This window comes from Ceratosolen solmsi, unplaced genomic scaffold (genome assembly GCF_000503995.2).
Source record: "Ceratosolen solmsi marchali unplaced genomic scaffold, CerSol_1.0 scaffold23, whole genome shotgun sequence".
NCBI classification, from domain to species: domain Eukaryota; kingdom Metazoa; phylum Arthropoda; class Insecta; order Hymenoptera; family Agaonidae; genus Ceratosolen; species Ceratosolen solmsi.
This window is the reverse complement of record NW_011948430.1, coordinates 3,220,644-3,239,035: the sequence shown is the minus strand read 5'-3', so window position 1 is coordinate 3,239,035 and position 18,392 is coordinate 3,220,644. Positions and strand designations below refer to the sequence as shown.

Sequence of the window (18,392 nt, the reverse complement as noted above, 5' to 3'; positions counted from 1 at the left end):
TTGTTAATGCTGATTGAACGTCTCGTAATCTTAATTTTCATCTAAAAAAATTGAACTTGTTCATTAATATTTTTATTAACGTAGCATGAGTCATCGGTGACACTTAAATTTTTTTATGCTTGTGTTTCGAATTATTCTTGAAAAAAAAAAAAAAAAAAATAATACTTTTAATTATTACCTAGTGAATTTAAATACTTGCACGGATAAATGATTGATATTCTTCACGTTTCGAATCAATTAATTTCTTTTGTACATTCGCCACTTATGAATATAAAAGATTTACTAAAATAATTCACGGGAGCTTCTACTATAAAACAATGTATTGAATATTTAAATGTTTATTTAACATTATATCTAATAATAAACATAGATCTAATAATTATATTGGTTTGATCATTTCCATTCTTCATAAATTAATTATTTTTAACAATTTATTGTTTACTATAAATTAAATCAATTAATTTCATTAGACTAAATATTCTCAACGATTACATCTTATTTATTACACTCTATAACCTGTAATGTACATGTAATTTGTAGTGTAATTATAATATTGTAGCAAGCTATAATGAAGATTAATTGTTGAATATAATATAAAGAGCGAACATCTAATGTAATAGTGAATTTATAAAAGATACGTGTTTACAATGTTTCTATTTATATTACAATCCCTATATACAATTACTTTTCATAATTAAGAACTCTTTTACATACAAAAACACTATTATGAAAAACTGAAATGAAAAAACGTCATCAGTTTAATTAAAAGGCATTGTTAGATAAGCTTAACTCTCACAACCTTATAGTGATTCTCCATTTTTGAATTGGGTACCGAAGTGGAGAGAATACTTATCACTTTGAGATCCTGATGTTGGGTATTGTTTGTGCTTACGAGTCTTGTATGGATGTTTCTTTATAAGAAAAAAGCAAAAAAAAGCAAAAAAAAAGGCAAAAAAAAAAAAAAAAGAAAATGTAATTTCCTTAGCTATCCCTTTTTAGAAACTTTTCCGTTCCCAGGTATTCTAATCCTTTCAAAATTTCCCTCCGTGACACGAACAAAACTACGTAACTATAGAAAGGCCAATTTTACGATTATGGTCTCGCTGAGGGAACGAGCATCTGTTCGTCAACGCAGTCTGTCTTTGTTATCGCTCGATACCAGTCCCAAGTAATAAATCGATTTAAATTTCGGCTCGACATTCATGCGAGATATTCTATGGCACGTGAGGTAATTAATAGCCGGGTGCTTCTTTAAAATGGCGACGTTTTCCAGCTCTTTGTCTTTGGGCGAGTCATGTAGGATAGAATGAGCACAGTCGCGTTTCTCTTTCCCATCAATAGAGAAATCAACAGCTAACAGAACGATGTCTGCTTACAATTTCCAATGCCATTGGCTTGTTACGAGTCATTTGGATAAAATTTCAGGCAATAATCACGGTGGAATAGAGCTTCCTAGGACTCTGCAACTTGTTGCGAGCCAACAACATCCCATTGTTTTTTCATTCTCCAAGAGAAACAATAATTTTCTATACTTAATAAAGCTTGTTGCTGAAAAAGTTTTTTTATTTTTCAATTTATGATGTATTTAATTGCTAGAAGTATTATGATATCACATAAAAATTTTAGGCAATGCTTTGCTATTTTACATCTACTGGAATACTTATTATAAACCTTATTAAGGTAGATTAACAATTGAAGCAAAGATTGCTTTCAATTTCCTCATTATCTCATTTAGAATACATGGCAAGAGTTTTAAATGAAACGTCTCTTATCATCAATATGATTTTCGTTCAGGTATACTGTTCTTTCATTGTAAATTTACTTGTGGATTGAAAATTGGCTTATTATTATTGTCACGTCTTTGAACGAAGAGACCAGTTGAATAAAAAGAGACGGAGACAGAATTACGGCGATAGGAACATGACACAATAATCAATCTGGATATGTGTAGCGTCTCATTTTTGATGCTCATATTTGACTTATTGTACTTGTAAAAAGTCGTAAAGGAGAAGAAGAAAAAAATCGAGAATAAGAAAAATAATACGAACAATAGCATTGTTAAAACCAATAAGTGTCTATGAATCGAGGTCGCCTGTCATTTGGTGTGTTTTGCTTACGCGCTGACGCATGACGCAACTTTTATTTTCAGACCTTTGATTCCAAGGTTTGCTCTTCGCGGAGCTTTGCTAGATGATTACACGCGGTCGCGCGCAATCTCAATTCCTTTTACGACTGCCGGCCCAGTGATCATTTTGTCACTCCCTTTAATTCACATTTAATGTCGAATTAATGGCTCCTGTCGGATTGACAACGAAAGAAAGAAAAGGCGCATCAATAATTATTCTAATTACGCGCTTACATACATAAACACGGGTTTGTGTGTGCATTGTGGGAGATGGACGAGTGTCGAGGAAGCGATCCGGGGCCTCGTTAATGATGTGAACGGGCCGACTGTAGTCGATCCGTTGACGAAGGGTTGATGTTGGGTTGTGACTGGCCTTACCTACCAATCTCTTCACGCGCGCATCAGTAAAAGACAAAGCGAAAGAAAAAAAAAAATCAAATTCTTCTACTTTTGTTCAGCTTTTCCGTGGCTCAAAATGTCTTTTTTTTTTTTTTTTGCTTTTTTCACCATTTTTATAATATTTGGACCATTAGTTATACGTTCGTCGCACTATCAATCGTCGAGATAAAGATAGATGAGAGCTAAAAATTGATATGATTAACAATGAGGGGCATATCAGCATTCAAAAATATCACAATATTCAAGATATACATACGGATGGTCACAATGAGAAGTGCTTTGTACATAATGTGAGCTTTAGAATAACAAATATATTTCGCGTGCCCTTATTTTCACTGGCGTACTAGCGATTGACAAATTGTATTATACTTGCAGCCACTAATTCCAAGCGGCGTCTTCTTGAAAATAGAAAGAGGTAGAGGACTCGTGGTATATGTCCCGGAGTATAGAAAACGCAAAGTCGAGCGCACGACCGCAGCGTGTAAATGACGAGCGGAGGGCCGAGGCTTGGGATGCTTATTAATTTTAATTAAGTTGGTTATTACTTGAGTAAGCAATTATTTCGTATTGTCGTTATTTTTTTGCCTTTCGTAATTCATAGGATACATAGTTCGTGCACACAATTGTTGAAATGCTGCCGCTCTTGCGGGAATGCTTCCCTCGCACTCGTATCTGTCAGCGATACCGAGGTGAATTGTAGTTTCATTTGTCGCTCGCCCGAGCATTGATAATCTTGAAAATATTGTTGCGATAATAGGCTCATAGTTTTACTCCAAAGCTTGTAAGTTATATGAGAATGTTTTGCCGTTATTTTGCGGTGGCGTCGAAAGAAATTACTAATCTGCCCGTAAATCACAAATGCGATAGCTTTAGGCGCAATAAGATTTAATAGAAATGCGACCGGTTAGGAAAAAATGTCGAGGCCCATGGGAGTAATTGCCAATTTTCAGGAGCGACAGTTTGAGACGCTCGTTCGCAAAATTACACTCCGCTTCTTTAATTCGGCATCGCTCCTCTAGCGTTTTGCCCTTCGCGTCTCCGTCTACACACCTTTCGTTCTCCGCTACTAGGCGTTGCTTTGGCACGCGGGCGTCGGCCGTGTATCTCGGGGGCTTGATGAGATTAAAAACGCAAGCCGCCATTAAAATTGATGTGGCTACTTATCCGATCAGCTCTCGGGGCCTGCACGCCAGCTTTATTGCAGCGTTACAATTCCCGGCCATCCTCGTTCGCCGCCACCGCCGCCGCCGCTGCCACTCCTTCGTTCCGGGGCCGAACTTTTGTTTCTCGAGTTTTTAACACCGGCGTTTCGAACATAGTGGTTGCCCGGTAGCTCTCGCTTCCTTATTATCCGTCAAAATCTCGTATTTGCTAGATTCGAAGAAAAACAATAACAATGGTGCAGCGTTTTTTTTAAATATCGCTTTGTCTTCGCTCGAAGCTTTGAAATTACTGGTCATGTTATTAACGCAGCGATCCATTTGTTCTAGAGTCTTCTATTAGTCGGGCCCAAAAATGATTGCTTGTACGAGGAGTTGGACGTATATTTATTGATCTAATGTATTAGTGAGGCTCGATAGAAAGAGGCATATATATATATATATATATATCTTGCTAACCGACAAATTATGAAATCTGTATACTAGGCCATAGGGACAAAGAGATTTTTCGTCGAATCATTTAATTATCGTCTATGAACTTGTTATTATTATTATTGTTATTATTATCATTATCATTATCATTATTATTATTATTATTATCATTATCATTATTATTGTTATTATTATTATTATATATATATATATATATATATTTATCTATATATGTATATATTTTTTGAATTATGAAAAAAATGAATAAATATTTTATTTTCTGAAAAATTACTTGTAACTTGTTTTTCGGGATTTTAAAATCGGGCAGGCGGCCAAATCTTCTTGCCAAATGTGTGTACAGCGGAAAAATCGTACAAATCGTCAGTTCATAAATTTTTCTTTACTTCAAGTTTCTTACATGGATTGCATGGAAAGTGCTAACATTAGATGCATTTTTCGAAATTTCGATACGAAACATCAACGACACCGAGCGTCAACATCGTGCGATGCGTTTGTGACGTCAATTGAACATATTTTCAAACCCAGTGACGATCGAGCGGTTCTTCAAGAACAGCTTTTTAATAAATACAATTACATTGTGATATTTCTTAAGCGTACTGTAGATTTAGTAGGCAACGGTATGACTACCTACCTACCTACCTTACCTATCTATCTATGGCTACGCTGACAATTTTTTTCGGCTTCGCCTCCGACTGGCCAGAGATTGAAGGAAAAAAAGGAGATAGATACATAGAGAGAGAGAGAGAGAGAGAGAGAGAGAGAGAGAGAGTGTATGTGTGTAGGAGAGTGAATAAGAGGGAAAAGGGCTTCGGTTATAAGAGATATTTTCTTAAAGCATATACCTGGCTTCACTCTACGTGACTACCTTCGGAAGGATAATTTTCTTTCCTTTTTTCTTCACCATTCTCGTCCTACTATCCAACTGTGATTTCACGCCGGTTTTAAGAAACCTTTTTACTTGCTCATAATTGTATACGCGTAGAAGTATAGAGACGTATCTCGAGGAAATCGCTTGGTAGTCTTTTCTCCTTAAATCGTTCACGAATTCGCGTATGCTCTTACGCTTCGGCTCTGCCCATTTTGATGAAAGGGATCGGCATATTTTTTCGCCTGTATCCTCGGATCCTGCTTTACACACAATTGGGTCGGTCGGTAAATGAAAAAATATTGAATAATGGCGTAGATTTAAGTATTACGTTTGACTCTTCGGAAATTGCTTGCACGCCGAGAAAAACCATCTTTATTTGCGCTATTTATTTTATCTCAATTAATCGTATTTTTATTTATTAATCCAGTTCAAGGAACTCCTCGGTTTTTTATTAATTAAAAAACTATTTGCAAACTGATGAATTTGTTTATAAATATTTTCATTTTTAGTGCCATGCGTCATAATGCTTCAGACGAAATCACATGTATTATATTGTATATTTACGAGAAGAAAACTCCTCTACAACATTTCCATTTCTTTTATTCTTAATTAATAACGCTTACTCCTTGTAACAAAATCACTCATCCGATTCTTGGAAGCTCATCAGCATATTTACCTGACCGCTGATTAGTTAAAGTCTTTTCAGATTTTCCGAAATTTAAATAAAGATATAAAGATTGTTATCTACTAGCGATGATACGATCTATTGTAGTTCGTGTCATTCCCATTGTGAGTAGCTCGATGTGTGCTTGTTATTCCGCGCTGATGATCCCGCATAATGTTCAAGTCTCTTTTGTGGAGTCTGTTGTAAGTAGGTGTATCGTTACTACTGTATGTAACTATAGCGTTTCCTCTTAATTTAATGGAGTATCGAGGCGTTTTGCTCTTATCGGCCTTTCTTGTAACTCAACAATATCGCACCGGGGATTGCTGATGTCGCGCGTTGATGCTAACGGTCTCTATTTCTCATTATTTTTCTCTCTCCGATACTTATTCCGATTTAGTCTCTAATTGTGAAAAAATCAGCGTTTCGCGCATTTTCTGTATTTGTAAGCGAAGATGTAGATGACCGATCTCTTACAATCTTTTCATACGCTTTAAGCTTTACATTTTTATTTGCCATACGAGCATATAAGTGAAAATTAGATATTTTACGAATACATCGAGTGACAAATGATATACTAAATTAGAGCCACGCGAATAACTGAAAAAAGCGAATTTACAGTTTTTTGTTTTTTTTGTATTTTGTTTTTATTCTCATGTACACAATACAATCAATTTTCTACATAAATTGTTTGTACGTGTAATGTAAAAGCTTTCAAGATTACAACGTATAAAACGTCTATATCAATGTACGCTATTATTGAGATAAGAAGCAATTATTTAAAATGTGTTATCATATCTCCTTATTCTAATTTATTATAATAAAATGATCCGTTCTCTTTTACATTATATAGGGTTAAATTCTTTGTGAATGTATATTATATTTCTTAGTCGAGATTAACAAATAACATGGCTAAAAATATTGATTGGACGAAAAGTCATAATTTACTGTAAATACAATTAAAAATTGAAGTTAATATATGTCAGTTATAATTAGTTTCGATTAAATATAAGTTATTATATAATTAAATTTAATAATTAGCATGAAATAGATGTAAAACTTCTCAATTTATTTAAGTACTTGTTTAAATTGTTGATTTATAAAATATATTTAATTCGTGGAAATCGTTGAAAATACACTGATTCTAAAGATACATTTTGAAGGAAACACCAGACTTTATTTTAGCGACACCATTAGCATAGTTCAGTATACCTCCACCGACGGAGCAGAATGAATTTCGCATTTATTTTAGAAAAATTCATTACTATCCTGTGTGAAATTTTGGTTTATTTTGAAAATTGGGTAGGGGAGGGGACTAATTGACGAAATGGGGATAGTTAAGTGTGCATTGAAAGACAACGGCAATCTAGAGAATTAAAATCACGAATGACTCCACTGTGCTTCAATATACTAAATATATATATATATATTAGCAAGCTATTACATGAAAAGAGGCATTATCTGAAACCGGAAAAGTAGCTTACTAAAAACAATGTCACGACTTGCGGCTACTCTTATACATCTCGTTCATCTTGGAGAGAAAATGCAAAACACCGATAAAATAAAAAAAAATTGCTTCGCAAGCGAGACGTTAATATTTTTCATCGCTTTGCGTCCCCGCGCATCGATTCCGTCACTTGTAATCGCGACGGCTCGTGCCCTTATCAAAGCAGCAAATCAATATTGATAAAATGCATGTATTATAGTTGTGGTGCTCATTTGCATTTGCATTCGTAAGTGCGCATAGAGTCCGTTGCGCAGGTGCACGGGTGAAATTTTTTTCGTTGCCGTGGCTTTTATAAAGAAAAAAGCGCCGCCGACGCAACGCGTCCGAGCTCGCGCTCTCCTTATCAGCTCCAGAGTTTACGATATAATATGTATATGTGCGCTGCGTACGCGGCGATATTTGTATGTGTGTGCGTGTGTGCGTGTGTGTGTATGTGTGCGCGCGCGCGCGTGCCCGCAATATGCTCTCCTTTTGAAAGGCGAGACAAGCGACGACGACGCACCGCCGCAGCAATGCCTGGAATAAGCGATGAGTCTTGCCAGCCGTGAACACAAGGTGGTCCCGATGCCGACACGAGATCGTCCCCAGCTACCGTCTTACTCTCGGGACTCTCTGATATGTTAATTATGAAAGCCACGAGTAGTAAGACCGACGAACAAAACGAGCTGAATGTTGGTTATTTAAATGGTAGTATGTACGGCGGTGTATAAGCAGTTGCGCGCTTTATGGCGGATTCATAATGAAAGTGTAAATGTTTTTTTAATGATGAGTAGCTCAGCAAGAGTGGTCCTCTATGTTTATAAATTATTTATGACAAATATGATACGTATAAGCGTAAGAATCAATTAATATTTTAATTGTGATTTTGAAATACAAAGCTTCATGTATACCTATGTGCATTTGTGCGCGGACGTGTACGTACACATACACTTATACTTATATTTATATTTATAAATGTAGCATGAGGTCTCTCTTATTTTGCGATTTCCAAATCTGATTTTGCTACGTAATTCAATGTAATAGTCCGTTAAATGTTTACGGATACATTTGGATTAAAAGCTCTTAATCAGAATTATGTATCGATCGCATACTGAGAATAAAAAAAATCACAAGAGGGAAAAATATCTATTCGAAAGAGTAATGTTGATTAATTTTATGATTCGAAGATTATCGATTACCGTTTTTTTATGGTATATCTATAATGATAATTAGCATTGCGCAACTTAAAGCAAGCGCATCTCGTACATCGGATTTATGAATATGTTATGCGAGAAAGGTTGCGGCTGCTGTTTGAAAGTTTTATGATACTAAAGAAATTCCTCTTTACTGGATTCGAAGGGTAGATTTATAGCATAGATTCCCAAACATCACTTGAGTTATAAAAGACAAAGTAAATGGAGAAACGAAAATAGAAATAAATAGAGTAAAAGAGAAGGGACATAATACACGCATATACAGACGCACTGATATATATATATATATATATATATATATATATATATATATATATATATATATATATAGAGAGAGAGAGAGAGAGAGAGAGAGAGAGTACGGGGGGATAAGAGAACGGGAGGTATGGGGCTTCCTGGAGCATTTTGAAAAGAACCGAATGCCAGTGTCTACGAATAAACGTAGGATTTTCCCTTCTTATTTTATTTCCATTTCAATTGTTTTCTGTATAAATACATTACCATACACTAGGCTCCCGTTTAAATAAATATACGCTAGCGGGAGAGCTTCGGCAGCGCTGGCAAAGAAGTTGCAGCTTATTTCTCATGCAGATCCCATTTGTCTTCACGAAATAACAAATCCATTATTTGATCGGGCTTCTAAAAAAACTCACCATCCGATTTTCAATCAATCTAGAGAGAATCGCGTCAGCGGGTCATCTCTCTCATTCTCTTTTTTTCTTACGCACGCGCATCATTGTGCATGTGTGTGTTTGCTCACGCGTGCGTGCGTGCGCGCGTGAATGTACAATTTTCGTGCAGGCGAACAGGTCAGCAATGATAACACGAGCGAACTTGCACATTAATGCAGCCAATAAAAGAGCCTCGATCGATTTCCTTTTCTTTTTCTTTCTAACGTGCGTCTATACATATGCGCGGAACGGCTAGTATTTTCGATGCTCGTCGCACACGAAATGATGCAATATAAACACCTGATTGCGCGACGGAACCCGACTCGATCTAGAGACGGTGCGCGCGCACAATACCTCTTTAAGGAAGCAAATAGGAGGGAAACGAAAAAGTATGCGGGATCGCTGTGAGCGATATGGTGACGACGGCGACAGTGGTAGCGACGGTGGCGGTCGCGGCGACGGCGGTGGCAGTCGGCTAGACAAAAGGTGCTGCTGCCACTTCTCGTGCAGCCCAATGTATACGCATACGACGGCGATATTGCGCGCGCCGTGATACTTATGCAAAGCTTGAGCAACACTTGTTTTTGTTAGATATATACAGCAGGCGCTCGCCTATCACCGCGATTTTCATTTGGCTATATTTATAGAGAAGCCGGGGGCTATCGCGCCTCGCTCGCTCCTCTATTCACGCCGCGGGGTTTAATCAAGCCGCGGATTCCCGGCAGATGAGCCTCGAAGGCTCATCTTCTCCTCCGCGACCTCGAGCAGCCCGCTAATTCTACTTCGAAAGCGTACTCGATGCCATCGCGAAAAATAGCTCCAGGCCAGTCGTAGCGCTGGTTCCCGGACTTCTTTCTCGTTAAGGCGTCGTGCTCGGCAACAAGCCATTTCCGCCCGAGCGGTTTATACAGCCAAGGCGCCTTGGGATTCAATACGAACGCGGCGCTCGCGCTTTCCCGCCCTAATATCCCGCAATTTCCTCCTTTCCCTTCGAGGCGCGCGCGTCCTGATTTTTTTTTCTTAAAAGAGCCGTGGCGCCCATAACAACAGTAAACACTTCTCACAGATTATCTCGTATTATAAGATATAAGCGTGGACGTGCGCGCGCGCGCACCCTGCGCATAGATCGTGGGCCGATAAGAATCACGACGAACGTGGTCGTGAAATGAAAAACAAAATGCCTTCATCACTCGAGTGCTGCGTATTAATCGCCGATTCTCTTTGCCATGTTACAGACACACATGCTGCTGATGGATGCATTCTTACAAAACAACAGGCTGGACCATGTATCCCGGGTAATGTCCTCGCATCCGACTTACCTAGAGCACTTTTTACGCACCCAGAATTTCATATTGCGGGCCGACGGTCCGCTTCCGTATGATTATCGACATCTTATCGCCATCATGGTGAATTACTGCACTTTTATCTCACTATTTAAATGAATAACAAATGAGGTCAATATATTCTTTAATGTATTCATTAGGTCGTGTCGGTTGAAAGTTAGCACAGCTTAATATTCTATTAAAGGCATTATTTATTCAATCGCGCTCTATGTCGCAAGCTTTTATAACGCCTTAAACAAAATAATTGTTTCTAAAATTATAATTAATTCTTTTCTCGCGTCTGAAGCGTTGACAAGAAGAAAAAAGTTGAGAAAATTATTGTCATTGACCTGACTAAATTTCTCGTTACTTCAAATTTATTTCAATTGGATAATCTTTATTTGAAATAAGTCTTTATAAAGCTCTCAATCAGCTGCGTTTATGTAACTCAAGCAAATAATATATGAAAATGTTGAAAATCGAGCTAACTTATTATTTAATATATTGCTAATGAAAGCGGACAGAGAGCGGCGAAAGCCTCGGATTAAACAATTTCGCGAACTGTCGTTATTAAGCTATTACATGACAAAAGTCATATATGCTTATTACTTTGTTGTTAATAATCAATGAAGCGTGGAGTGCATCTAACAATGTAATCGTAATCTGTAAATAAGCCAATGTGCTTTAGGTATTTTGAGTACCTTAATAACGTGGTTCTCGCGTCTTAGCGTAAAATATGCAGTTTTCTCGACAGTATTCTATCACTCTTCTCGTACGTGCACGCATGTTCTTAGGTCAGAGTTTATCGCGACAAGACGTAATTATTAAAGTTCGCAAGGATCGATGCGATGTACGCAGCTTCCACTTATCCACTTGTCGAGTCCATTAGACGCGACGATTTTCTTAATTTCTGTTCTTTGATTCTCGTTCTCTAGTGACTTGGTGAACTTGGTGTGATCTTAAAGCTCGTTAGTTAGTATTTTAAATTACGAGTTATTAGTCGAAGAAGTCAATTTTTCAAATATTTTTTTTCATAACCTGTATTATCTTAATTCGGTGAAGAACGACCGTATAAAGTTGCGAGATTGTATATTTTTCGTTTAGAAAAATAGTATCGGATTTAAATTTGATACTTACTGTATTATTGAATTATTACATCATTAAATATCTGGTGCAGTCTATAAAACACTTCTTAATTTGTGTATCCTGAATTTTTCATAATATCTAAAGACTTATCGCTTTCTCAAAACTTATTAATAAGCCTCGGAATTATATATATATACATACTTTTACTGGAATGATATCCTTACTACAATCGTGGATGGTTAGGATTGTTAGAAATAATTCTGTATAATACAATAAAGAAAATCTATCTTTTTTTTTTGTTTTTTTTTTGTTTTTTGTTTTGCAAAAGTCACTGACAGTTAATATTTACGACTGCGTAAAAAAGGTAGCAATCGACCGATAACCACTACCCTTTGAATCACTATTTAAAAATGAAAAATCGATTATTTCTCTTTCTCTTGTCGCGGCAATGGATAAAGTTTGACGGAGTAAATTGCTTTTTCCATGGCAGCCAAGTTTCGGCCTCTGGTGTATACAACAGCACATCGTGATATCTACTTTCTCTTTTTTTTTTTCGTTGTAGTAGAAAAACTTATTACTCGCAGATTAGGCTTTTGATATATTCGTCAGACGTATCGGATGTTATATTTATTATATTCCTTTTTTTTCGATGTTTACAATACTGTAGTTTGAATGCAAAATTTGGCTTTTTAAAAGCATAATTTACTGCTGAATGCAAGAATAAAAAGATAGAATGATTTTTCTATTCGATTTTTCTACACCGAATGTGATCTGAAAGTAAAGTATAACAAATTAAAAGTATGGATATTATTACTTCTAAATGTTTTTAAATAATAAGTTTGCATTAAGTGTTTTTACGTATAATTAATTATACTATACTATTCTATAGTTATGGATAATTTAACATTTTATTGAATTAAAGAGAGCCAAGTTAAAAAGAGAATGAGTCATTTCGAAGATCAAACATAAAATCTATTTATTCTTTTGCAGACAGTACTTTTACCATTCTAATTTGTTACAATTTACATGGTTAATAAATAATAATCGCTTGACAAATGATAATTAAAAGTAATGTTTTAAGTGTAATTTAAAGAATTAACTAGAAATCGTGAGGCAAAGTTATTTGTAAGCTTTTATTTGCTCAGTTGCGAACGCAACTATACGTAAGTCATATGATTAATTTAAAAAGCTCAGAAATTCAACAAAATAAGCCAGAATATTCTTTATACTTAGATTCTTTGTAATTATGTTTGGCTTCAAAACTTATTGCTTTTGTTTCACTTAGTTTCCCTACTGATAATACAATTTTTTTTACAATTGTCAAAATTTTAATTTAATAATAATTCTTTTATTCTATCGCTAAAATAGACATCACGTGCATTTCGCATTGATTAAAATTATAAAATACGTTATCAGCACTGTATAAGTAGTTTGATGCTCTAAAAAGATTTGCTGTCAGTAATATAATTTTTACCAAATTATGAAAAAATTTGTAGGCGGTATTATCGTTATCAAATAATTTTATGTCTGTATTATCTTTCACAAGTTTTAGTACTCGATGAAAAAACAGTAAATATAATTTTCAGAAATTCACCTCCTTAACAGTGTATCATTCAAAAAACAATTAAATTACAAATTGAAATCAATTAAGAAAAGTAATTTGTGACGAGTGAAGCAGAATTTTCATTTGATATTTCTTTTGCGTGTATCATAAAGCAAAAAAGAAAAGGCTTAATAAAATATGTCACGAGGCCTTCGCATATCGATTGAAAATACATTTAATCGGACGAAAAATTTGTGCGGACGTGTACGCACGCCCGAACCATGTGATAAACGATAAGATAATGTACCTGAAAAACAAGCTCTCATGTGCGGTAAATACCGCTCGGATCATGCGAGAAAAAAGTCTGGCACAGCGAGTTAATTCTCTTTCTCGTGCGCGAGAAGAAGTCGCGATGCTCGAGATAACTTTTTATTGTTTAAGCACCGAAAATAGAGGGTCGACAACTTTTACAATTGAAACAATTATATTTCTTCTCCTGGTACAAGCACTTACCATGATATTTACCGAAGACAACGTAAAAATTGATTATGCGAAAAGTAGGTGAAGGTATAAAAAAAAAAAAAAAAATAAATAAAAAATCCATTTATCTATATGAAGAATAATATTATGGAGTAATACGAGCTCTATCTTACCATTTACGAAATGTAAGAAATTTATGCGACACTTTTAACCAATGCCACAGCAGTATTTTCTACACTTATGGGTCATTTACGGATTAGCATCGCCATTTGGAAAGTACGATAATTAGGCTTCGACATTACTTTATTAAATAATGTCGTCTCATAATATCGAAAAGTCCTAATTACCAAAAAGTTATAGGTATCTGTATTTGTAACTTGAGCATATCGCCCGCGTAATAACAGGCCATGTTTAACAAAAGAAATGCTGATACCATTGAGCACTCGGCTACGAGCAATTTTCTATTTTCATTTTTTGATAATCCTCATAAAGTGGAAAGTATTATTGGGTCCCCTTATTGTTTTTTGTTCTTATACACAATCGATTCGCCGGGCTTTATTATTTTTTTTTTTACCATAAACATATGCATCTGTGTTACTTTTGTGCATCTAATAAATAAATAAATAGGAAAATAAATAAATAAAAAAAAATATATATATATATGCGTATGTGCGTGTGTGCTGTGCTGTGCGTGAGTGAGCGCGTGCTTGTGCACGAATGTATGTATGTATGTGTAAATGTGAGTTGCGTGCTGCGTGCTGCAGGTAAGCTGTATAAATTGTGGGAAAATGGAATGATGATATTGGCGAATGCTCAAAGCTTTTACAGTTCTTTACTTAATTCGCAGTATACAATGGTATTTAAACTAGAAAAAATATTTATGATAATTTTTATTATTTCTATAGAGAGTTATCGGCATTATTATTTTAAGATAATTTAATAATCACATTAAAGTAATGTATTGGCAACTTTTGTATAATTTCATGGTTATTATCACAAATATTTGTTAAGCACCAATATTTGGTGATGGTACGAATATTAATGTTAAGAAGTCGCAGAGAATGACTATTTACAATTACAGGCCGCAGGTAGACATCAATGCAGTTACCTGATAAACTTGCAAAAGTCAGAGTTTCTCCATCAAGGAGGACACGAATCGTGGTTACAAGGTTTGAGATCTATACCAAGCAAACTACAGGATCTGTACGAAATCAACAAGATTCTGGCACACAGACCCTGGCTTTTAAACAAAACACACATTGAGGTGAGTGCTTTTTTAAAATGGATAATATTATTTTACGTGCGCATGATATCCAAGTTAACCAATTCGATAGCCTTGGAAAACATTTCTAGTCGATAAGTCAAGCGCTTTAAATTATCAGAAGTACCTGTTTTGAATTAGCAAGTTCTGAATTTATTCATTTTCTATCTCGCATCTCATGTAATTATATAAATAAATATATATATATATATATAGTTTATTGTATTTATATGTCTGTGTGGGCGTGTATGTGCGCGCGCGTATGTATACTTAATTTTTGTGAAATTGTTGGCCTATTAATGAAAATGATATTTAGCGTGTATTTCATTTTGATCTAAAACACGTTTTTCGACTTCTCGATTCAGCTATATAAATATAAAATTGTTAGTGAGATATTCAGGGCACTATGTATTAGTGATTTTATGTATGAACAAGCTCGCGCACGCGTATATAATAGAAATGTGAAAGCTTAGAAGTTGAAAAAAATGATAAGGAATTTTTCTATTTATTTTTGTAGAAACTGACAAAAGGAGCGGATAACTGGTCGTTAGCAGAGGTTGTACATGCGATAGTACTGTTGGCTCATTTTCACTCTCTCTCGTCCTTTGTCTTCTCTTGCGGTATCAACGAGGAGCTGGATAACGTAATGGGGCACAATTACAAGGAGAACATCCAAGCGAACAGCAATATCCCCAAGCCGACGACGGACAAGCTCTTGAGCAGCCCCAAACAGATTCCCAACGGCATCGGCAAAACTGGTATGCTCGAAGCTATATTGAAAAAAAAAATTAATACAAATAATGAGCCAATGCCATTTGATTTTAATACTACTATTCGCAATTGCAAGAGGATATTAGATTCGACGGGCGAAACGCCCTATATCTTACGGCATCTCTCCAGAGCTTCGCATTTAAGCTAATCCCGTTTTCGTCTTTGATTATCCTCAGATAAAATACCTTCGCCGCCTTCATCTCCGAGTATCGTGGGCGAGCAGGAGGTTGGAGTAGAGACGCTGATGGAGCGCATGAAGCGTCTCTCAGAGAAGTCGGAGTCGTATCAGATTACCCAGGAGGAGCTGTCGAAGCGGTTCGAGACAGTGGAGACGCAGTCCGCGGAACTGGCGGCAGCGCCCCAGCGTATCAGCTCGATCCTCGATTCCGACATCGGCCTCTTCATCGAAGATCCAGCTTTCATTTATCAGGACTTTGCCAAGGTAATTGATCAAGGCGCCTGACGAGCGTAGCGCGTTGAATATAGGCAGTAAGCGTCGATCGGGTATTAAAGTCTTATTTCGTTTGTCACGCTTGTAGCGCGGCCAGTTAAACGACATCCCGACGTTCCGTGTGCAGGACTATTCCTGGGACGATCACGGTTACTCACTGGTTAATAGGCTTTACAACGACGTTGGCAATCTACTCGACGATAAATTCAAGACTGCCTACAACCTCACGTATTACACCATGGGCACACACAGCAAAGTCGATACGTCGCGCTTCAGGCGGGCCATCTGGAATTACATTCAGTGTATGTTCGGTATTAGACACGATGATTATGACTACAACGAGGTTAATCAGCTACTCGAACGCAGCCTCAAGACTTTCATCAAAAGTGCTGTCTGCTATCCGGAGCGCGTCACGAAAAGGGATTACGACCGCGTGATGCGCGAGTTCAAGCACAGCGAGAAGGTATGCTTTTTATTTCTTCCCATTCCCTTATGAAAAGAAAGCTATTTAATTGATTACCTAAGTTATCAAGTGATTTATTACAGTCTCGTTAACATTCGTAGTTTCGTGCCGTGCACGCGCCAATACTTAAACCAATTTACATATTGTTAATTTTATAAATTCCATAACGATACTTGTAATCGAATTACTTGACTATTAATTGAGAGACGCAAATAATATAAAATAAAAGAAACTGAGATAAAATTAAATAAAAATTAATTTTGAGTAAATTAAAAAAAAAAAAATTGACATAATACATGATGAAAGATGAAACTTAACAGAATGATTTGTTTCCATTTAGGTTCACGTTAATCTAATGATCCTTGAAGCTCGTATGCAAGCCGAATTGTTGTACGCATTGCGCGCAGTGATGCGCTACATGACCTAACTATCCAAGAGTCAGTTAAGTGTGCAAGATTTTTTTCACGGGCCTGACACCCACTCATGGGAGTTATAAAGAGGCTAGTAAAACGCGAATATACACGAGTCTACTGTCTGGTTACAGAAGGAGGCATGATTATTAAATTTATCACATTGTTTGAGAGAAATGAATGTAGCGTAACAGATAAATTTCCTTGCAAGTGTAGCGCGTAAAAGACTTCGTGAAAGCTAAAATTCTATAAGCCTTTAAATTTTGTTTTGTATGAATGAATGATACAAAGTGCTTGCGTGATAATTAGAGAGGTAGAGAAGAGGGAATGACAGAACGTGCACTTGTGCGCGCGCGCGTGCGAGAGAAAGAGCGAGGGAGAGAGAGATAGAGAGATAGATAGATAGATAGATAGATAGATAGATAGATAGAGAGAGAGAGAGAGAGAGAGAGAGAGAGAGAGATAAAGAATGGGTGGGATACAAGGATTGTGAGGGGAGAAGGGAGAGAAAGTTCAAGATTATTACTATAGATCGTATTTTTAATTTTATTTTCTAACAATTTTCTAATTGATTGCACTTAGCGGAGAGTACAGAGATAAGGAAGTTTTCGTAAAAGTGATTTGTAAATAGCAATTCAATCAATTATCAGTTTTAATTTTCTTCTTCACGCAGAAGCATTATTGGACTTCTTATGATAAAGACGATTTCGCATTAAAAAGAAATTTTTATCATTTTTTTTTTACTTCTTACTAAATAATTATTAAAATAAAAATTATTATATATATTATTAAATAAAAATTATTTAATTATTATACGAATAATGGGTATTATACGAGTGCCCAATGATTAACCGTTATACTCGATGAAGTTTATGTTGCTTTTAAATACGATTACCGTGACTCTACGTTTTTACGAACCTCTTAAGCGGTCTATAGTAGCTGTTGTCTGTAATTTCGAATAATATAAAGCAAAGGCACCGTGTTTCAATATGGCAATAATTAAGCTCGAGTTAGGGTAATGTGGGCATCATGCTCAGCAATTGTTGCGTGTATAAATATCTATTTCATATATGGATAAGCCTCACTTGCAATAGCTTCCCTTGTCGTGTAGTCGTATAATGGACGTAGCAGCAACTATATAATACATCATACAAGTAATTGATATAAATGTAAAATAAATAACGGACAATTAACCATTTATTAATGGTAAAGATACACCAGTTAAGATATGTCTATCTACCGGATGAGCATTTGAAAAAACAAGTACATTATGCCTGCCGGTGTTTAAAACATCTTGGAAATGAACATGAACAAAATTCAGCTAAATGACACTTAAGGGACATTCGCGTGAATTTCCCCATTACATCATACATGGTTATAATCTCGTCAGGGAAGGTGCGACTCGTAACGAGGATGTTTCTCTATACGAGTTATATTTATTTGCGCAGCAAGCATATGATTCAACATCTTAACACCTTCATGTTTACTGTTGTCAGACATTATATAACATAGAGTGCTAAATGATAAATTGTAAAGGTATAATATAAATAGGTTAAATTCATATA

The 18,392-nt window shown here is 35.9% G+C and overlaps 1 protein-coding gene and 1 long non-coding RNA gene across 2 annotated transcripts in view; one reads left to right on the top strand and one right to left on the bottom strand.

The window, feature by feature from the left end:
- LOC105364015 (sestrin-3-like) overlaps window positions 1–17,142 on the top strand; it is a 220,761-nt gene extending 203,619 nt beyond the window's left edge. Inside the window, exons 4-9 of the mRNA XM_011501849.1 lie at window positions 10,276–10,446; window positions 14,553–14,735; window positions 15,250–15,490; window positions 15,680–15,945; window positions 16,043–16,417; window positions 16,758–17,142. Of these exons, the coding sequence (XP_011500151.1) occupies window positions 10,276–10,446; window positions 14,553–14,735; window positions 15,250–15,490; window positions 15,680–15,945; window positions 16,043–16,417; window positions 16,758–16,844 (1,323 nt within the window). The 3' untranslated portion in view covers window positions 16,845–17,142. The remainder of the gene's footprint in view (window positions 1–10,275; window positions 10,447–14,552; window positions 14,736–15,249; window positions 15,491–15,679; window positions 15,946–16,042; window positions 16,418–16,757) is intronic.
- LOC105364014 (uncharacterized) lies at window positions 2,606–2,927 on the bottom strand. The gene is made up of 2 exons (XR_912938.1): window positions 2,781–2,927; window positions 2,606–2,706 (listed from the first exon to the last, which is right to left on the bottom strand). It is a non-coding gene; the product is annotated as an uncharacterized LOC105364014 (long non-coding RNA).
- Window positions 17,143–18,392: the final 1,250 nt, after the last annotated feature.